Source organism: Pleurodeles waltl, chromosome 12 (assembly GCF_031143425.1).
Source record: "Pleurodeles waltl isolate 20211129_DDA chromosome 12, aPleWal1.hap1.20221129, whole genome shotgun sequence".
NCBI classification, from domain to species: Eukaryota; Metazoa; Chordata; class Amphibia; order Caudata; family Salamandridae; genus Pleurodeles; species Pleurodeles waltl.
This window is the reverse complement of record NC_090451.1, coordinates 265,498,567-265,521,049: the sequence shown is the minus strand read 5'-3', so window position 1 is coordinate 265,521,049 and position 22,483 is coordinate 265,498,567. Positions and strand designations below refer to the sequence as shown.

The window sequence follows — 22,483 nt, the reverse complement described above, 5'->3', positions numbered from 1 at the left end:
TCATATGATTATATATATTATAGGGTCCAATGCAATTTACATAGATATGTAAACGGCTGGGTTCGTATCTCTATGTATCATACATTTTACTGCTTTTATATACACAAAGATAGGTTAATTAATGGGCTATCCTTGACTTTGTATTTATTGTACCAAGTTATATATGAACATCTAAGCCCTGACTGTTCATATTCATCACCTCTGTAAAGATAAGAGCCGTGAGATAGTAACTACCACTTGTCCTAGGAGTTCAAGAGAAGGCCTCTTAGTATATTATTCAATTCAGATGGCCACCTCAGTCAACTAGGTCGTAGCTCTGAAGCCACTTTGGGCAGTTTCTGATCATTTCTGAAGATCACAGATGTGGGAAAGGAAAATTCACTTTTAATCCTGTATTTCCATCCTGGAAATGTTTAGTTAAGCTATTAAAATGTGAATTGTAATGCACTTTATATACTGAAGTACTATGGGAACAAGTTACTTACCTTCGGTAACGCATTATCTAGTAGAGACTATCTAGCTGCAGATTTGTTACCTTTGAATTCCCTGGCGTCAGCTTCAATTCCGGAATCTTTTTACAGAACAATACCCTGCACCCGGTATCAGGTGGCATCGTCCGGCTCCGCGTGGCTTCGTCAGCGTTGTTGGACCGGTCTGTGATGTCAAGGTCGCCTGTGAAGGCACCATCCCCGTGCACGTACGTCAGTTCTTTTATCCACAAAACGTCCACACCAGAAGCGCATAGTGATTGATAGAACCAACATTTTGTCTATGCAAAACTAGGGCCCTTAAAGGGATAAATCTTAACCCTACTAGACAAATCCGCAGAGCGGGGAGGCATGGGTGGGTGTAAGGAATATGTAGCTAGAGTCCCTACAAGATAATGCGTTATAGAAGGTAAGTAACTTGTTCATCTGATGCAGACTTCAGGCTGCAGATTCCTTACCTTTGAGTAGATATCCAAGCCATAAGCTCCTGGCGGTGGGCTGCGGATACTACCCCTTACACTAAGAAGTCCTGTAGGACTAAAAGGGCAAAGTGCCGTCTCTTTGTACCTGACTGTCCAGGCAGTAATGTTTTGCAAACGTGTGCAAAGATGCCCACGTTGCAGCCAGACAGATCTCCAGGACTAGTACGCCTCAAGCTAGCACTGTGGTAGCAGCTTTGCCCCTGGCAGAATGAGCTCACAAGCCCTCAGGAGGCTGCTTCTTGGCCAATGCGTAGCAGATCTTGGTGCAGAGAATGACCCAGCACGAAATGGTTCACTTCTGCACTGCCCGACCCTTCTTTGCTCCAACGCACCCCACAAAGAGTTGGCGATCCATCAGGAACTCTTTTGTGCGGTCAAGGTAGAACAACGCCGCTCTTTTTGGGTCCAGTCAATGGAGTCACTCCTCTTCTTCAGAGGGATGCGGTGGATCAAAGAAGGTGGGCAGGGTGATGTTCTGACCAAGATGAAATGGGGTCACCCCTTTAGGGAGGAAAGAGGCACGAGTTCTGATAAGAACCTTGTCTGGATATTGAGATGACAGACTGCATCTCTCTCACCCTCCTGGCAGATGTTATTCCCACTAAGAAAGCTATCTTGATGGTGAGCAGCCGGAGGGGACAGTTGTGCAAAGACTCGAAGGGAGCACACATCAGAAATGAAAGGACCAGATTTAAGTCCCATTGGAGCATAACAAAGGGCGTAGAGGGAAACAAATGGACAAGCCCTTTGAGGAACCTATGTACAATGGTAATTTAAACAGAGAAGTATGAACAGGCAGCTGAAGAAATGCTGATAAGGCAGAAAGCTAGCCCTTGAGAGTAACCAAGGCAGAACTCTGCTGGGCAAGGGAAAGAATGAAGAGAAGAATATCAGAAAGAGAAGCAGAAAGAGGATCAATAGACCTTTCTGTACAATAATATACAAAGTGTTTCCAGCGGCTGCCATATACTGTTTTAGTGGAGGGATGCCTGTCTGTCAAAATAACTTTACAGACGTTGGGAGAAAGGTCAAAAGCCATCAACTGCCGCCGCTCAATCTCCAGGCATGAAGGTGCAGAGTTGACAGGTTCAGGTGGAGAACCCTCCACTGCTGCTGCGACAGAAGATCCTCCCTAAGGGGCAGCCTGATCGAAAGACTGATGCTCATTTAGAGAAGCTAGGGATACCAGACTCTCCATGCCCAATCCAGAGCCACTAGGATGACTTAGGTCCAGGCTTCTTGATCTTTTTGAGAACTCTGGGCAGGAGTGGTATGGGCGGAAAAGTGTTCAGGAGGCCTGAATTCCACTCGCGGCGAAAAGCGTCACCGAGCGACTGCCTCCTTGGAAACTCCAACGCGCAATACTGATGACATTGGGCGTTCTCTGCAGAGGTGAAGAGATCTAACCAAGGCTCTCCCCACTGCTGAAAGAGTTCATCGGCCACCTCCGGAAGGAGATACCATTCGTGATCCGCTAGGCATTGATGGCTGAGTTCGTCCGCCCTGGAGTTCAGAGAACCCGCCAGGTGTTGAACCACCAGGGTTAATCCCTGCTGTTACAGCCATGTCCAGAGACGCAGAGCCCCTTGACAAAGGGTCCACGACCCCACACCGCCCTTCTGTAGTACCACATTGAGGTGGTGTTGTCCGTGAACACCTGCACTATCTTCCCTTTCACAACAGGAAGAAATGCTTTCAATTCCAGTTGGATCTCCCGCAGCTCCAACAAGTTGATATGGTGTCCGGATTCCGCCGGAGACCAGAGGCCCCTAATCTCCACCTCTACCAGAAGGCCACCGCAATCCCAGAAGTGACGCATCTGTCACTACTGTGCGATCTGGCTGGGGAAGGGAGAGGAGTCTGCCTCTGACCCAATCGCAGTTCACTAACCACCACTGCAGGTCTTCTGCAGTTTCCTCCGAGATCTGAAGCGTGTCTGTAAGATTTCCCCGATGCTGCACCCACTGGAACTTCAGGTCCCACTGCAGAGCCCTCATACGCCATCTGGCATGTTTGACTAACAGGATGCAGGAAACCATGAGTCCCAACAGCCTCAGAGTCTGCCTCACTGAAATCCAGGATAGAGGCCAAAACATCGGAATTATAACCTGAATATCCTGGACTCGCTGCTCGAGAGGATAAACCCAAAACTGCACTGTATCCAGAACAGCTCAGAAAAAAGGTTCTGAGAGGGAGTTAGGTGTGACTTTGGCATGTTTATAGTGAACCCCAGCAAATGCAGGAGGCCCATCGTAGTATGAAGCTGGGTGAGGAGAGCCTGGGGTGTAGGACCCTTCAACAACCCGTCGTCGAGGTATGGGAAGACTGAAATCCCCAACCCTGTGCAGATAAGCTGCTACTACCGCCATCACCTTGGTGAACACCCGAGGGGCAATGATGAGACCGAAAGCAGCACAGTAAACAAAGTGCTTGTGACCCACCTTGAACTGCAAGTAATGCCTGTGGACGGGCAGGATGGGGATGTGAAAATATGCATACTGCAAGTCCAACGCTACCATCCCGTCTCCTTGGTCTAGGGCAGACAAGACCTGAGCCAGATTGAGCATCTTGAATTTCTCCTTTTTGAGGAAGAGATTGACGTCTCAAATCCAAGATAGGGCGAAAACCCTTGTTCTTCTTTGGAATCAGAAAGTAGCGGGAATAACAACTACTACCTACTTCTGACATTGGGACCCTTTCTATGGCTCCCTTGGCCAAGAGAGCTGTAACTTCCTCGCAGAGCAAGATTATATGATCCTCCATCAGCCTTTCTTTCAATGGAAGAATAGAGGAAGTGAATGACTGGAAGGGGAGGGAATAGCCCTTCTGTATGATCTGCAAGACCCATTTGTCAGATGTTATGGACCGCCTGTGAGTGAGATGAAACAGACCCCTCCCTCCAACAGGACAACCATGGTCTTGCAAAACCATACTAGGAGGGCTTGGGCGTTGAGGAAGAGGAGGCCTGGGTGGTAGCTGATCTCTGGCTAGACTCTCTGGGTCTGAAGGTTCCAGGACCTCATCTTGGACTGGATGCTTTGAAGCTGGAGGACAGTGGCAGACCTGTGGTTGGCATGGTAACCCACCCCTCCCAAAGCAGGAAGAATGCTGGCGAGCAGGTGCCGAGAGGCCCAAGGATCTGGCCGAGGCTCAAGAGTCCTTGAACCGCTCAAGCGATAAGTCTGCCTTCTCTCCAAAAACAATGAGGCAATACCCACTAACCCTTTGACCAGGGTAATTAACAGAAATAATACTATATGGTCACTCCAAGGGGGAAGTGTAGGATTACTTCCCCCTTGGAGTGACCATATAGTATTATTTCTGTTCTTTTAAAAAGGTGTGAGCCATTGAAGGGCATGTCCATCAGATTTGCCTGGAAATCCCCCGAAAAGACAGTGGTATGCAGCCAGGCTTCGCGACGAAGGGCCACTGTTGAGGAAATCGCCCTGCCCAGCGAGTCAGTTGTGTCCAAACCACACTGAATGGTAAACTTGGCTGCATCTCTCTCGTCCTTGGCAGCTTCCGTGAGAGTGTCCCGTACGCCGTCCAGGACCTGGGGCAGCACCTGTGCCACTGTATCCCATAAAGTATGAGAAAAACAGCCCAATAGGCATGAGGTGTTTACGGACCTCAATGCCAGGCTGGAGGAAGAAAACAGCTTCTTCCCAAGTTGGTTCAGCCTCTTGGATTCCCTATCCGGGGGAGTAGAAGGAAGGGCACCATGGGATGTGGAGGCTTGGACCAAAAGGCTCTCCGGGTGGGGTGTTGGGTGAGGACACTAGGGTTGGTAGGAGCTGGTCGATGGCAGCAGTCAATTGTCCTATTCACAAGAACCCCTGTGCTGGGTTTGGACCACGTCCCCAGCAGGACATCAGTAAGGGCCTCATTAAAGAGTAACATCGGCTCCGATGTAGCAACCCCCACCTGAAGCACCTCTGTCAGGATGTTAGGCCTGACCGGCACCGTAGGCAACTACAGGTCCAAGACCTCAGCCGCTCTACGCACCTCCATGGAGTATGATGCTCCCTCCTCTGTAGCCACAGAAGGAGGTGAGAGCATGCCAGCATCTGGAGAAGTATCCAGTCTACTGGCTTTTCCTAGATCCTCGTACCAGTCCTGTTCCTCTAATCCATATTACAAAATGTCCTCAGACCCCTCTCAATCTTCACCTGTGCCTGGCTGATCAAAATAAGCGCCAGGCACTGATCTGGGCCGAGTCACACCAAAATCTGAATCGGTGTCATGGTTCCAGATCATCTGTAATGAGGATGGGGCTCCCACCACCAGTGGGTTTTAGCGGTGGGGGGGGTGCGTCTACGTTGGGCCTGGTGCCGGAGGAGGCAGACTGTGTGTAACCGGCACCGGTCTGGATCAGATATCAGATCCTGGGGTCCCCAACGGTGCCGAAGTCGTCGAACCTAATGGGGCCTCTGCTATCCTCCCGGGGTCAGAATAACCACCCGTAGGGGCAGCCCGCTCAAAAACAAGGTGCATGGCCTTATAGAAGTCTTTAATTTGAGCGGGGGTCGTTCTGGCTCATGGATAAGGGGCTGTGGGGGGGTCCCGAAGTTGACCCTGGCAACAGCTCAGCAGAACCGTACTCGGAACGTCAATGTTTCTGTGCAGCCTCGTCGGCCGACAGGAGTGGCGAAGTTGATGTTCGCTTGGACGTCTTCTTCTGCCCCTTCCTCGAGTGCCCGAGGACCTCGAATGAGAAGAGGACTTGGGTCTGCTGAAGCAGTCCCGTGACCTACTTATTGAGCGGGACCGTGACTTCCGAGGAGTCGCACTGCCCAAAGTCGACTGCCGGGCCGACATTAGCTTTAGAGACCGGTCTCTCCAAGCTTTCAGGGCTGTAGCCCAGCAGTCAGAGCACAACTTCGAGTCGTGGTCCCGTTCGAGGCACAAGAGACATATCCAGTGGAGATCAGTCACCGACATAATGCGATGAAAAGCACCACATGCCTTGAACCCAGTCTTTCTGGATGACATCTTCCTCGCACAGACGATAAAATTCTTCAACAAAAGGTCGAAAAAAGGCTTGCCAAAAAAGGCAAAGGGTAGCTCAATCCCAGACCTACGATTAACCGGCGCGGAAGGAAAAGAACTCACGTACACGCGCAGAGGTGGGGCCTTTATAAGAGATTGTGATGTCACAGTCCAACAACGCTAACGAAGCCACGTGGAGCCGGATGACGCACATGGATCTGAACAATGCCACCTGATGGCGCTCAAGGTACTGCTCAGCAAAATGATTCCAGATTCGAAGCCAATGCTACAGAACTCAAAGGTATGGGATCTGCAGCTAGAAGTCTCTATAAGATTCTAATGTCAAAAACAAGAAAATCCCCAAGTTAACCAGTTTAAAAAATTTAGATTAACAATATCAGATACGAACAGCATCAACACAAAGACTGTTCGCAATTTTCCTCCTTTCATCTCTTTATTAGTCAAATATATGATTACGATTTCTCTGTAATTCAAAGACAGCACTGATGTATTGTGCACGTTTTTATTGCTCCATAAGGGAATCTGAAGATGTTACCTATATCAATACACTAAAATTCAGTTTCAGACATAAAACCACAATAATAAAGATACATTTCAGTAAAAGAAAACATAAATAAGTAAATACATCAAAGACCTTCACACACTAAAAAAAACTGTATATAAAAAAAAAAGAAAAAAATCGATATAAAAACACTTAAGATATTGCTAAAGGAAGATAAAAAAAAAAAAACTACTTTAAATCAATTGGCCACTCATTTGTACATATTATTATAGCCTCCCATAAGAACTTCGCTACAGCTAAACAGATTTCAAGAGTGCAATTGCTTTAAGAAAAGTAAGAAAAGAAAAGCTGGTCTGCATCGCATAAATTTGAACCTTAGAAATATTGGCTTTAGGAACTGTGCCGGGGAACTTCATAAACTGTACCAAAAAAGACAAGTACAATGTGCATTGTTCGCCAACACCATCACACGGGCACATCACAAGGGTAGGTGACCACTTATTTACTCTAGGAATGGACACAAAAAGATGAATAATATTACATCGGAACTGGGTTAAAAAAATAATCTACTCTGGGGGAATACATGTTCCGGATAAAATAGTAATTCCTCACTGGTCAACACCAGTTCCTAAATTTAAAACACTATGCTTTCCACACTCCTGGTAAAATCGTTTGTCCTCCAACAAATGTATAGGCGTGTTTAATGTCCGCCGTTGTAACAACATATAGGAAGGCAGAATCAATAAAACAAAACCCAGTCTACCTAACCTGTCACAAAAAGCCCTAACATATTTGAGCCATGGAAATTTGCCTGCCTGATCGGAAGATAATCATTCAGTAATAATCTTCCTGTTTAAACACTTCTCAGGCTGGTCCAAATTCAGTGCCAAAGTAGGCGTAACAATCAGATCTTCAAGAAACTGTCCCCTTTCTTATAAATTGCCACAATCAAAGCTATAGACCATGTTGTTAGTGCCCTTGATTTGCAAATAGCTCCCAGAACATTGGTCAAGTGGATCCCAGAAACCCAGGTTAGTTTTAAAGAGGTCAACCAGACCCCATCAAGACCTAGGCCCTCCCACCATGGCCACTATTAATTGTGACAGTTACCTCACTTAAGTAGAAAACAAGGAAATCTGTTTCTGGATAGTTCTCAACAGCCCGTGTAACTTAGGGTCACCCCTCACCCCCAGACCTTCAGTTTGCTAACGGTGATAAGTGCAGCCCATGCGTTAGTTTTTAATTCATCCCTTCTACAGGCCAGCGCTAATGTATAAGCCTGTTTACATGCTGCAACTTCACTGCTAGCTATAATGGGTCTTTTCAGTGCCACCTTCAATGAACTAAGGACTTTAGTACACATAATAGCACCCCAGCTTTTTATCTCTTACTAGACTGAGGAATTGGACATGTTAACTTTTTTCACATGGCTAGCAATTCCAATAAATGCATATTTAATTTCCTCCACCCCACACAGTTATCAAGGCAAATATTCACTAAAGGACGGATATCTTTAACAAGTTTTGAAAAGAAAACATCATGGATAACTCTACTCCACTTCAAACTAATACCATTAAGAGAGGCAACTTCAACGTTGTGTATACGTTCAACAGCTCAAATCTGCACAGCAGTATCTGGGGAGATGATAGCTGTGCTCTGAGCAAAACGGTTACCTAAAGTAAATGGTTTTAAAATGCAAACTTAATGAGGTTCAATCAATCAATCAATCATAACATTTGTAAAGCGCACTAAGTACCCGTTAGGGTTTCAAGGCACTGGAAAGGGGGGGGGTGCTGCTACAGGTCGAAGAGCCAGTTCTTGAGAAGTCTCCTGAAGGTGAGAAGGTCCTGGGTCTGTCGCAGGGAGGTCGGGAGGGAGTTCCAGGTCTTGGCGGCGAGGTAGTAGAAGGATCTGCCACCGGAGGTCTTGCGCTGGATGCGGGGAACGATGGAGAGGGTGAGGTTGGCGGAGTGGAGTTGGCGGGTGGGGGCGTAGAAGTTGAGTCTGTTGTTCAGGTAGGCTGGTCCGGTGTTGTGGAGTGCCTTGTGAGTGTGGGTGAGGAGTTTGAAGGTGATCCTCTTGTCCACGAGGAGCCAATGGAGGTCTCTCAGGTGGTGGGAGATGTGGCAGCGGCGGGGTACGTTGAGGACCAGTCGGGCAGAGGCGTGTTGGAGGCGTCGGATGTCTTTTGCTGGGATGCCTGTGTAGAGTGCATTGCCGTAGTCTAGTCTGCTGCTGACGAGGGCCTGGGTCACCGTTCTTCTGGTTTCCGACGGGATCCATTTGTAGATTCTACGGAGCATGCGGAGGGTGTTGTAGCAGGAGGAGGAGACTGCGTTGACCTGTTTGGACATTGTGAGGGCGAAGTCGAGGACGAAGCCCTGGTTGCATGCGTGGATGGCTGGCGTTGGCGGGGCTCCCAGCGCGGTGGGCCACCAGGAGTCGTCCCAGGCGGAGGGGGTGTGTCCGAGGATGAGGACCTCCGTCTTGTCGGAATTCAACTTCAGGCGGCTGTATCTCATCCACTCGGCGATGGACTTCATTCCCTCGTGGAGGTTAGCTTTGACAGTGTGTGGGTCTTTGGTGAGGGAGAGGATGAGCTGGGTGTCGTCGGCATAAGAGAGAATGTTGAGGTTGTGCTGACGGGCCAGTTGTGCAAGGGGGGCCATGTAGATGTTGAACAGCGTCGGACTCAGTGAGGAGCCTTGGGGTACGCCGCAGATGATGTTGGTGGCTTCGGAGCGGAAGGGTGGGAGGCGGACTCTCGGAGTTCTGCCGGAGAGGAAAGAGGAGATCCAGTTGAGGGCTTTTTCTTGTATTCCAGCTTCGTGGAGGCGTGTTAACAGGGTGCGATGGCAGACAGTGTCGAAGGCTGCGGAGAGGTCCAGGAGGATGAGGGCTGATGTTTTGCCGTTGTCCATTTGCTGTCTGATGTCATCTGTGGCGGCAAGGAGTGCTGTCTCGGTGCTGTGGTTGCGTCTGAAACCAGACTGGGAGGGGTCCAGGATGGAGTTGTCCTTGAGGTGGTGGGTAAGCTGAGCGTTGACGATCTTCTCGGTGACCTTCGCCGGGAATGGGAGCAGGGAGATCGGTCGGAAGTTTTTGAGGTCGTTGGAGTCTGCCTTGGGCTTCTTAAGGAGGGCGTGGATTTCGGCGTGTTTCCAGCTTTCCGGGAAATTTGCGGTTTCGAAGGATAAGTTGATGACCTTTTGAAGTTGGGGGGCGATGGTAGAGTCGGCTTTGTTGTAGACGTGGTGGGGGCATGGGTCGGAAGGGGATCCTGAGTGGATGGAGTTCATGATCTTGCGTGTTTCAGAGTCGTCTACGTAGGTCCAAGCGGTTGGTGCAGGTGGAGTTTCCGGGGGTGGGGTCTGGCGGAGGCGTGTTTAGGCTGTCGTGGATGTCGGCGATCTTTTGATAGAAGAAGGTGGGTAGGGCGTCGCAGAGTTCTTAGGATGGTGGGATGTCGCTGACGTTGGCGCTGGGGTTGGAGAGCTCTTTCACGATGCTGAAGAGTTCTTTGCTGCCGTGTGCGTTGTTTAGGCGTTCTGTGAAGTGGGATCGTTTGGCGAGTCTGATTAGCTGGTGGTGTTTGCGAGTGGCCTCCTTGTGGGCTGACAGGCTGTCAGGTGTGTGTTCAAGGAGCCATTTCTTCTTTAGTTTCAGGCAGACGCGTTTGGAGGTTAGGAGTTCGTCAGTGAACCAGGCAGCTTTTTTTCTTTCTTGGTTGTCTGAGGACCTCTTGAGTGGTGCGAGGGTGTTGGCGCAGTGGTTGATCCACCACGAGTGCGGCAGTGTCTGGGTCGGTGGAGTCGGTGGGTGGGTTCTGGGTGAGGGTGCTGGTCAGTTGATCAACGGTGACTTTGCTCCAGCGGCGGTGTGGTGGTTGTTGGGTGCTGTGGTGCTCGGTGTGCTTCTTGAATGTGAAGTGGATGCAGTGGTGGTCGGTCCAGTGAAGTTCGGTGGTGTGGTTAAAGGTGACGTGGTTGCTTGCAGAGAAGATCGGGTCAAGCGTGTGGCCGGCGATGTGGGTGGGTGTGTTGACCAGTTGTCTGAGGCTGAGGTTGGAGAGGTTGTCAATCAGAGATGCGGTGTTGGCGTCGTTGTTGTTCTCCAAGTGGAAATTGAGGTCTCCAAGGAGGATGTAGTAGGTTAAGGTATTCATGGCTAAAAAAAAAGGCAATTGTAGACCTGGACTCTCTGCCCAAGAGTGTATAGTTAAAAGGAGCTTGTCCAACACTGACCTTATTGGCAAAAACCAGGTTATATTTAAAAAGTAAGTTTAACCTTTCACCATACCAGTTCATAGCCAAACTGAGTTATAACATGGTCAGTGTAATGCACGGTCCACACACTTGAACAGAGATGAAAATTAAAATAACACCCCCCCCCCCCACCCCCCACCCCCAAACTATATAATGTAATTCACCACTGTGGTTGTGGAGCAGATATTTTCTAGATCCTTTTTTAAGCTTTCAAGCACAAATCCCTTGCCCTCAGTCAAAAATATTATACAAATTAAATATATAAAGGTGTCAATTCCTTGACATTTTAAGGCCAACAGCCTGATAAGGCAAGTCAAACTTTTTACTAAACATCCACCCAGAATCAAAGTAGAAACAAAGGTGACAAGGCCACATGGCCCCCTTCTTCCCTACCCATGATAAAGGTTACCACTGGAGTTTGAAATTTAGCACAGCGGTCAATATGGGGACAATCGATGGCCCATGTCTCCTGTAGATGAATCACCTGAAACTGTCTGACAAGTTAAGTAACCTTGATTACGTATCTTGCTCCTGGTGCCTGCTATGTTCCAAAACAATAAGACTGAACTTATGGCCCTTATAGAAGATAACATCAGGATTACTTTGGACCCAGGGCCCAGTGCTGCATGATCGGGAGTAACAGGATTCATGCAGTTCTGCAGTAGAGAGCCTGGTCTGGGTGCCACTTTTATAGAAAATCTAGAAAACTTGGAATTATCCTTCACAGGACTTGTGTAAATGCACTCCTATGAGGCAAAATTATGGGGCCAATATAAGGACTGTGAGCCAGAGTCAGAGTCAATCACTGAAGCAAGTGGAGAAAAACAGTTCAATAAAGGAATGTTAAAAACTTGACTACTACAGTCTCTCATCAAATCGGGAGCTTGTGCAATACAAGGACCACCACAGTCTACAGGCTTGTAAACATAACCCAGTTGGACAGTATTAATCTTTGTGTTGGAGCACCATAGCATTCCCAATTTATGGAGGATTCGCCTAACCAAATTAAGAGACCTAAAATTCATGACAATGCAATCCCCTGGGGTCCTTTTTTATACTCCTGTCCACCCAACTTACCCTCTGGACCACGATAAGTTCATTAAAGAGTTCTCGTCAGGCCTGTTTTCTGCCTCATCCAATGGCTTGATCTATACCAACCCCCAGGACTTTGACTTGATTGGGACATTTTTTAAGACAATAACTAGTGGTGTAGCCTCAGGTGGCAAATCTAAATTAACTTGATATTTAGTAAAAGACTTCTTAATTTCAGGAGCGTTTGTTGGTTTAGGCCCAGAAGTCGAAGGAGCTCCAGTATTTTTGTCACTCCTGGTGAGTCAATCCCCCACCTTCAACTAACACACTCATCCCAAACCTAGGTCACTCTTTGGCAACAGATGGACAATCCCTGGATAAATCACACTTTAGGACAATAGAAGTAGTGACCCCTTGATGGAACATTAAAGATGTAATTCCTTGCATCATGCCAAGGCAATTGGTGACAAAAGTTTCAACCACATGTAATCTAAATAGCAATGAGTCCAGAGATTGTTTTACTGGCAATTCCACACTGTTTAAGGCAGTCATAAGATTATTCATACCCAAGGCAGGGTTACTTCAGCAGTTTCTAGAGATCTTTTTATCACATCTAGGGAGCTGTGGGGACTCACCTCCCCCCCGCAAGCCCCACCCTGTCTGGCAAAAAACATGTAGTTCTTCATTCTCCTCTGCAGTCTCAACCAACTATTTTGGATAACATTTCCAGAGGAAACCAGAGGATCAAGGTCCATACAACTACCAATGGAGCTAGTAACAACCTTACGCTCACCATAGATATTTACAGTTCTCAGGAAAGATGGGCCTAAGTTTGAGAATTTGTGTGACCAACTCATGGATTGCATTGGCACTAGAAAGCTACATTATTATATTGGAATTCCAAATATTTTGTTTTTTTTATTATTTTTTTAAAGAGCAGCAAGATGCATTCATTTAAGCAGTCCTGTTAGCTTAAGAGTTTGATCCTTACCATCTGACAAGTTCTTCGATTTAAATATCTGGGGCCCCCATCTAAGAGATATCCAGTCTCTATAAGCAACCACTTCTTGAGTAACTCGAATTATTCGTCCAAGTATACTGAAATAGAAGGAAACTATTTAAATCAAACACAAAATATATACAGTGATTTGGAACTGCATTATCATCTATTAAACAATTACCTTTCGGCCTCATTGTTGGGATAGTATTTGGCAATTGGCGACACAGCATGGCTAAGAACAACATATGCATAGTCAAATGCCTGCTTCACTTGCATTGCCCCATAAGAGCTCCTACCAACATCGTTACCTTCAAAACATAAAAAAGAAATGCACAAAATTATCAGTGGATATAAAAAATGTCTGGGAACTGTTAGTCTTAATCAAGTTGAGGGAGGTGGGAACCATTTGAGAATGGTTGACAAACATACATTTTAAATACTGGTGCTTCAGTAAGGGGTGTCTGCTTCACATTGACATGTTTTAGAATTCTTCCAAACAGACCAAAATAATCCTGCTACATTTTATGTCATTAAAATTAATGGCCATAACACAAATCCCTCATTACAATGAGCACTACCTCCTAAAAAACGTTTCAGATCACTCCTGTTACGGAAGGTGTCCAGGAATACAATGCAGCATGTAAATATATTTTTGGGAACTTGGATGTAACTCTTGGGACTATCCAAAGAAACGCTGCACCTAAAGAAATGGTTTATAAGTCAAATGGAGATACACTTGAAATGCAGAACAAAGGAAAGATTCATAAGTCTAAAATAGAAGTAAAACTATAAGCAAAGTAATAAAAGCATTAATCCAATCCCACTCATTAATGTTTAATTCACCCAATAGATTCGACCCCATTCAATATTTGCTCAGCGGAAAAAAATCAATAAGATCGGGCAGTGAAGAACATTTTACTTTCCTTAGGTAATGCCTTATCTGGTAGAGACTATGTACCCGCAAATTCCTTAACTTAGAATATTCTACAGGTGTCAGACTGGATCCGCACTTTTTCGAGCAGTACCCTTGCATGCGTCGTTCGGCTCTACACTCACCGGCGTCATTCGTGCTGAAAAAGACGTGAGTTGTGCCTATATTGGCGCCACCCCCGCACGCTGACGTCAGTTACTTTTCATGTTTCCATGCAAAGAGTAAAGCGCCCCAATGAACACTGACAACTGGTGTGAAATTCTAAGGCCTTAAAAGGGTGACCTTTACTCTCATCAGTTCACAGCAGAGAGGTGGGGAGGGGCCAGTAAGGAATCTGCGGCTAGGCAGAGTCTCTACCAGATAAGGCATAACCGAAGGTAAGCAAGTAATAAGAACAATGTACAAGTTCAAAACCCTACTGGAGTATAGTTGATGGAGCATCTCTTCCTCTTTACAGGGGAAAGGGAAGCAAAGAAAACGGTCAAGAGTTACTGACTGTCCAATCTCACGACCTTTGGGAAGAATGCCACTTAAGTTCCCAACACCAACTTGTACAGGAAAAATATGGTGTAAGGTGGATGCACTGATATTCACTCATGCGACAAACTGATGTAATCGAAATGAGGGAAGACTACCTTTAAAGTCAGGAGATGAGGCATGAAATTCTGCATCGGCTCAAATGGTATACCCATGGGAAATATCAAGCCCAAATTAAGATCTTGCATGGCACCAAAAATAGGCTCGGGTGAGACTAAGTGTGTAAAACCTTTAATAAATCACAACACATGATTAAACAAGGATGGTTGGTCCAGTAAACACCATTTAGGCAGTAGATCGAGCTAAGTCAGTTGCTGCTGCGCAACCTTCACACATCTTGGTGTAGACTAAGCGGATTAGAGTGGAGGACCCTACCCTGTTGCTGACACACAAGATCCTTGGGAAGTGGTAGCCTGAGCGAAGACAGGTGCTCATGCAGAGAAGTTCTGAGTATCACTCTTTCCTGGCCAATCAGGAGTCACAAGGATGACTCGGACCCAGTTCTTGATCTTTTTCAGAACCTGGGTCACAGGAGAGGGAGGGGCAGGGAGGTGTATAGGAGTCCAGCATCTGATTCCATCTTAAACAGATCCGCTACTGCGTATGCTTGTGGAAACTCCAATGTGCAAAACCTTCAACATTGCGTGTTCCACAATAGTGAATACATATAACTAGGGTTTCCCCCACTGTTGAACATGCCCTGTGCCGCTTCAGTATGTAGACACCACTCGTGATCTACAAGACACTTACTACTCAGTTCAACTGCCCTGTCATAGAGACCCTGCTAGGTCCACTGCAATCAAGGAAATGCCTTGATGCTTTAATCGCTTAATAGCGCCCCCAGCCAAAGAACCCAGGGCTCCTCTCTGCCTTGCTTACTTTAACACCACAAGGCAATGCAAAAGTCTTCACTTGATAGATGGCAGAAATATCTTCAGACCCAGAAAAAGCCCTTCAAATCTAATAGACTGGCCTGTCGTCCTCTGATGTCCATGTCCCCCAGATGATCCATTCAGGCCCGCAGGCATGTGTCCATCACTACTGTCAGCTCTGGGTGGGGAAAGGAGATGATCTTACCGCTGGACCAACTGCCCTTGAGTAGTCACCACTGTAAATAGTGAGTGACATCTTCCGCTATTTGGATAATATCTGTTCGATTTCCTTGATACTGGTTTCACTGGAAATTCAGATTTAATTTCTGAGCTCGCTTGTGGGGCCACCTAGCATAGCTGAGAAGATAGATGCAGGAGACAAAACACTAAGAAGCCTCAGAGCTGCTCCCTTCGAGATCTAGGATCTAGGCTGAAACATCAAGATCACAGCGAGAATGTCCTGCACCCGTCACAGCAGAGGGAAGGCAATGAGCTGCACTGTGACAACGATCGCTACAATGAATCGAAGCCTCAACGAATGGATCTAAGGACACCATGCAGTTGCCCAGGGCAGAGAGGACCTAAGCAAATAGGAACATTCTCATATTGTCCTTCTGCAGGAAGGCATTTAAAGGCCTAAGATCCAAAATGGGCACCCCCACTGTTCTTCAGGAACAGGAAATAGCAAGAATTACAACCCTTTCCCCTTTCAGAATCCACTACCTATACACTAGTACTCCTTAAAGAGAACAGGTGAGGGCACTTCTGAAATTCACTCGGATGTGGGGGTAATATTTAGCGAGGCAAGAAGAAAGGCAGGGCATAGCCATGTTGAATGATTTTTAAGGCCCATCTGTCAGACACAAAGAATAGCCACCCTACGAGGAAATGATACATCCATTCCCCACCTGATGGTGATGAGCAAGTAAGGACAAACTAAAGTTGTTTACCGGATGTTGTGGGGGGGGGGGGGGATGAATGGGAGAACCAATACCACTGCTGGCTCACATGTTGCCTGCCAGACCTACATCCACGACCTCGAAAGGACTGGAGTGACTTGTGCTGGTTGAGAAGTAGTCCATGCCTATACGCCAGCCCTCTGGAATAGCTTCTGAACTTTCTAAATTGGCATGGAAACTGCTTGGCAGAGGGTCAGAAGACCAAAGAAACGCACTGTGACTCTACTTTGTGTAAAGAACTCCAAAACAAAGTCTGCCTTGTCACCGAAAAGGCGTAACCCATCGAAAGGCATATCCATGAGGAAGGCCTGTAAAATGCTAAAAAATCCTGTGGAGCGCATCTACACATGTTGATAAAGTCCAACAATAATGGCAGGCCAGTGGCACAGAGGGCAGATCTGCTGGTGGTAACCCAACTGGGGAGACCTTGCTTTTTTACGTTTGCACTTGGATTTCAATTTTGACTTACAGGGGAACGTTGAGCACGTTGTTGACCTCTTGTACAAACAGCCTCAGGAGAGGGACAGAGACTGCACCCACAACCTAGAGCAGGACATCCGAGAAGGTGAAAACAACTTTCTGTGTTTAATGATGTACCGATTTACCCCAGGTGCTGCATTGCCTTCGGGTGCACAAGGGCACATTTGATGTACAACTGGTTCGTGGTCCGTACCCGGACAGCAGAGACACACCTCCGGCAGGTCTGTGACTGATGTGTTTTCTGCGGTTTCTGTATGGTAATAAACCTGTGGTTTTGTGAGGGGACATTGTTCCCTCTCACACTTTTTCAGAATTTAATAGAAGGCTGATGAAACAGGGAGTAGAGTTTTGATTCAGTGCCAGAAGGCGTGGCTGGAAAGGAACTGATGTCAGCATGCAGAGGTGGTGTTTAGATGCAAATCCGCTTCATCTTTTACGGGGAATTACAGATCCAATGTGAAGTCATCTGGCTCCATTAATGGGTGTGTGGGAGCATTGCTGACCATAAGTTCTCTGGTCTGGTGCCTGCTAAACCTCCTGGGATGAGGACTCGGCAGTTAGAAAAATCTAGCAGAAGGAAATCCTACAGAGGATCCTGAATACCATTATGAGACAGACTGTAAATCTGAATAATTAAGACCATATTTCCACCATTTCCAAACAACTTCATTGGCTACCTACAGTCAAATTCACTCAATTGAAAGTGGCCTGCTCGACGCTCAAGACTTGACAGCAGAAACGCCTTTCCTAGACAGGACTTTCTGTAATTATATGCTACCCAGAGTTCTATAGTCAAAATACACTTCTTTGCTCTAAATTATTAAGTATGAATGTACAAACTTTGGAGGAGGATCTTTTCAAGCAGCAGGAGGTGAGCTGTGGAATCAACTCCCAATCGGACTCCGGATGGAGTACTTCTATGCACTTCTGTGGTAACTAAAAACCACAACTATATTTTGCAGTAACTCTTGTTCGTCTGGGTGTTGTTAATCCATCCATGAGAGATTCTTAGGACCTTCATAACAATAAAATAATGTGGCAGACGTCTACAAAATAAAAAAATCAGTTCAATTTCAGTCACTTTGCAAGTAAAGCGGCAAAGGTGCTGAACAAAAACACCTTACCAAGTAATGGAGAAAAAGCATTTTATGCTTTAAATTAAACCAATAAATATACTAATTACCTTACAAAAAGAACGTCTTGCTAGGACTCCCCAGAATCAATCATAAGGAAGAAGCCTTATGATAGTGGAAGAAGGAGATTCTTCATTGTCCGCAGTCAATTTAATGGGATATTTTTTAACCTTTCTGCAAAAAATAGATTATAGTCTGATGGGCAGTCACTGCCCTAAAGACCCCACAGACGTTTGCAAATATATTTTAAACATCATTCTTAACCACAACTGTATTGTTAAGTTACTTGCTAGAGAGCCTTGATGAGAAATCCAATCTTTTTCTGTCCTACAACACCACTGCTGTACAGTTTTTACATATTCACTCACTGTTCACTGGGCCATCAGTGCTACAAAGACAAATATAGGTTGAATACTGAATGCTTAATGTAAGTGAATCCACAAGACCTTTATACAACAGAAAGTGATTCAGATTTGATCCTTATTTATGATTTTAGGTAATGCTGACCTGATTATTCAAGTGGTTCTGGCAAACATTCAAGATCCAAATATTGAGAATAGGACACAGTCTGACACCCTACATGGGCACACACAGGAATAATACACAAGCATGGTCTCTTGGTTCCAAACGATGGTCAACAACCCCTTTGCTTGGGGGTGGGGTGGGGGACAAGAGTCAAAACCTCCTGCTGGAGAATGCAAGCATGCTCTTTTGGCGTGACAGAGGAATTGAAGAATAGGGAGTAACTCCTGGAAGGAAAGGGCATATCTTTCTCAGTGATTGGGATGACGCACTAGTCCTCTGTGATGGATTGCCACACCCCAGATGATGTGTTACTCTTCCCAAGGAGGTTGAAAGTGCCCTCTCAAGGGTGAGGTAAAGTGGTTTTGCAGGAGAGCGTTAGAAGAGAAGTTAAGTGGGTGATGACTTTGCCAACCCTTGGACCCACCATACCCTTTGTACTGCCGAAGAAGTTGCTTTGGATGCTGCTTTTCAGACTGGGACGGTCAATGCTGGTGAAATCGCATACCTCAGAATTATCCTTCAAACTTACAGTACTGCCAACAGAACTGGAGAGCACAAGAGGCCCACCCCAGGGAACAAGCCAATAACTAACTCTTGCTTGAAATTAAATAAAGCCAAGTCAGCTTTCTCTTCAAACAGATGAGAGCTGATAAAGGGAATGTCCATCAAATCTTCTGGGACATTCCCTGAAAAGACTATAAAAGGAAGTCTGGCATGGTTGTGGGTGGCAACCAATGAACTCATTGCCACTGCCAAAGTCTACAAGGCCCAGACATGAGCGTAGGGGTCTGCTTTGCTGCATCCTGCTCACCACAAACTACCTTAGCAAAGCAAATGTGATGACTGGCTGAGAAGTTGGGCACAAGTTTACCATCTCCAAAAGTCCATAACAGTAACTTGCGGGCAAGACTCCACTCAGAGAAAACCTTTTTGCCCATGGTCTACAAAGGCTTTGATTTGACTCTCGACCATGGGGAGCGGGTGGCAAGGAACCAGAATTCTGCTTCAAGCAGGAAGTTGCTTGCAATGTGGAGAAGGTATGTACCATGCAGTGAGTATCACCTCCATCAGTGCCTCCCATAAGGTCTGCCGTATTTTCCTCCACAGGGATACACAATTCAAGAACCTCACAAACTTTTCTTTTAGGCCTGCTGTTAAAAAAGCCACCTCCTACTATAGTGGCTTGAAGTTTAATCCAAGACCAACCCTTGTGAGGTATCAAGCCCTGTAGTATTTTGTAGGGCTAGGCAGTTCCCAGCATCGATCCCAATAGGAGGAATAATTTGGTATTGTTATTGTAGCCATCAAAGGTAAAGGCAAGATTTTCTGAGCCTAGCACCTTGATTATGATTTGGGTGTAGTGGTAATTACAGTGTCAGGTTAAGTAGTGCATGAATTTACTGACCCATCCAATCATGGTTTAAAATTGCATACAATATTTATCACATGCACTGAATACTCCAAGTCCATGGTCTGTGTGCATTATTTATAGCTTGTGATATTTACATATACAAAAACAGCACATCTACTGAATAAAACCTAATTATAAGAATAAAAGTTCACTGAAAACCGGTGGTAAATAACATCTAAAAATACCTACAGTAAAAAGCAGGTGGTAAAAGTCCATTAAATTGAAAGAAATGAAGAAAAGCTAGAACACAACACCAAAAAGCCTAAGAACACAACAATGCACAAAACATTCTACATGTACTAATTGAGCTGTGAAATTAAAGTACACACAACTGTACACAGAGCACAGTGTCAGACTTACATAAACACCCACACACAGATAAAGCAATCCGAGAATGATTGCAGCATCTCATACTTTCACTTTGCAGCACACCACCATGGATATGGCATTGCTAGGCCACCACATTATACTATGGCAAATCCATGTTGTGCTACAAAAGGCCATGCAGAATGTGGATCGAAACCAGGCCTTCAAAGGGCACAACAGCACAGGATTAGAGACAGGATTGACAGTAAGGCTAGAACTCCTAGCCATTAGTCATGATCCGGAGGACATATGGGCTTGTTCTGGATAACATGCAAGATATGGCTGCATCATTAGTGGCACCCTGGAGCTCAACACAGGGATCCACTGTCTGTGTTCCCTCCTGAAAATGACAGCACCGCTAGGATTCTTTGTAACAGGTAGTGTGAATCTTTATAACACTCAACTAAGTGACAGACGCTTTGCTAAGAGCGAGTGGGCAGCAAATACAATCCCCAGGGGCAACCAAACAGCCAGTATCACCAAAGAAAAATGATTTGCCATAGCACAATTTCATACCATCATAGGGTCGATTAACTGCAATCATGTACCCACTGTCACCCCCCACAAAGACGAGAACAACTGTACCACAACCATACAAGGAAGCCCATCATATTGAGTTGCAAATGGTGTGATGATGACCTGCAGTACTGAGATATATCGGGCTAGGTGTCTGGGTTAAACCACAAAACCATGATCCTGCAGACAAGCAACACTGATCATACTTTGGTGACACATCATACTCAAAGTACTTGACTACTTGGTGAGTAGTAGCCAAATCTGAAGTGTAACGTACTGAATAAAGTTTCTATGGATTTGCATGAATTGGGGTTTGAAATACACATCCTCTAAAACCAAATAAATAAATAAATATATTAAGAACTGTTGTTTCCTGAAAAATGGTAAAATGTCTTGGAGAACAAATATGCAAAAACTCTTCTTGATATATTTATTGAGGTTTCTTAGGCTCAAAACTGGTAGCCATTCAGCTGATTTTTAAAATGTAATAAAGACTCTTGAGTAAAACCTAGAATTTTTTCTAAGGCTGGTACTTCTTCTGTGGCATGTTTTCATAATAGGTCAGCAACCTTCAGATACAGTTCCTTTAGGTGCTTTCGTTTCTCTTTTCTTGGACAAAGAAACAGTGGTATCTCGAAGAATTCCATGATATGATGACCACTTTTGACAATGATCAACATGCACTTATTTTCTTCTGCCAATCCTATAGGAACTAGCTCATACCTGTCTTCCATAGGCAGAGTCAATAGAGATGTGGTGGCTCTGGGGAAGTAAGGGTCTACCGTCCCTCGTTATCAAACTTTGACAACTGGTGCCTTTTAGGCATGGAACTTGCTTGTTTGACTGTACACTGCTTTTTGCCACTTTGAATAGGAGAGCTACTACAGCCCCCATACTGTCCGTTTTGATTAAAGAGGGACCTTTCTATCTTCTTATTCTTGACTGGACAAAACATAATGCAAAAGTCTCTCTGATGGGTTGATAGGTGCAAGTGACCCCATTACTGACTGAAGAGGGATTGAAAGGAGAGAAGAGAAAGGAGAGAAGAGAAGAATGACAGCAGCCAGCAAGAAAAACATGTTGAACCTTCCTCCAGTACTTATGGTGTTGATGCATGGGTCGTTGATGCAAGTTTCATCATCAATGGCTGCAAGCAGACTGATGACTTCATCAATGAGGGACAGCTCTTCATCAACAAACTCAAACGTGTAGGTGATAACTGTCTCGAAGACGGTGCTGCTGAGCACATGGGAGGATGTATAGTCAACTAAGTTTCAGTGACTTGGCCAAGTTTGCAGAGCTATAGTAGGACAGACCCCAGAGCACCACTGTGAAATGACTAACCACCCTGGTCGTGCCGGGTTGCCCCTGTATACCAGGTAACAGGGTCTGTTATCATCTGTGACAGGAAGTAAATGGAAGGGGATCATTTCCCTCCAGAACTTAGGCAACTTGAATAACAACATGTTAACTACAACCCTATTATAAGCTTGTTCCTAAATACAAACCATAGCACTGCAAGCAGCCTCATCCCAAAGACATTATATGGTTGCTAACTGTACAATACATCACCAAAGGCCCAAACCGGCTTTGCTGCAAGTATCTCAGTCATAAGGAATAGCCTGTTCTGCTTACAATCTACAAGCAACCACAATGTGACTATCAAGTTACCCATGGTCTGTAAGAATGACATTTGCATCACAACAAGCCATTCAGCACTGGTCTGGTTGTTTCTTGAGGACCGCTGACATTGTGGAAAGTTATCGCTGTTTTTGGTTGGTGTGATGATGGATTTGTCAATGACATCTTTCTACGTGATTTTTATTGTTTAAGGAAATACTTACTGTGTGCTCCAAACTGGAGTCCTAGAGTTGCATGCATGTGTGAAGGTGGGAGTGCCCTAGGAATTGAGACCATCTCATTTTACGAGCGAACACAATGGTTTTCTACACGGATGACAGTGTTGGAATGTGT

At 45.7% G+C, this 22,483-nt stretch overlaps 1 protein-coding gene across 1 annotated transcript in view; it reads right to left on the bottom strand.

Moving 5' to 3' along the window:
- The window catches only part of TENT4B (terminal nucleotidyltransferase 4B), a 320,397-nt gene that overhangs the window by 60,228 nt on the left and 237,686 nt on the right, over positions 1–22,483 (bottom strand). The window contains exons 8-9 of the mRNA XM_069218695.1: positions 12,961–13,087; positions 12,771–12,877 (exon numbers count right to left, since the gene is read on the bottom strand). Of these exons, the coding sequence (XP_069074796.1) occupies positions 12,771–12,877; positions 12,961–13,087 (234 nt within the window). The remainder of the gene's footprint in view (positions 1–12,770; positions 12,878–12,960; positions 13,088–22,483) is intronic.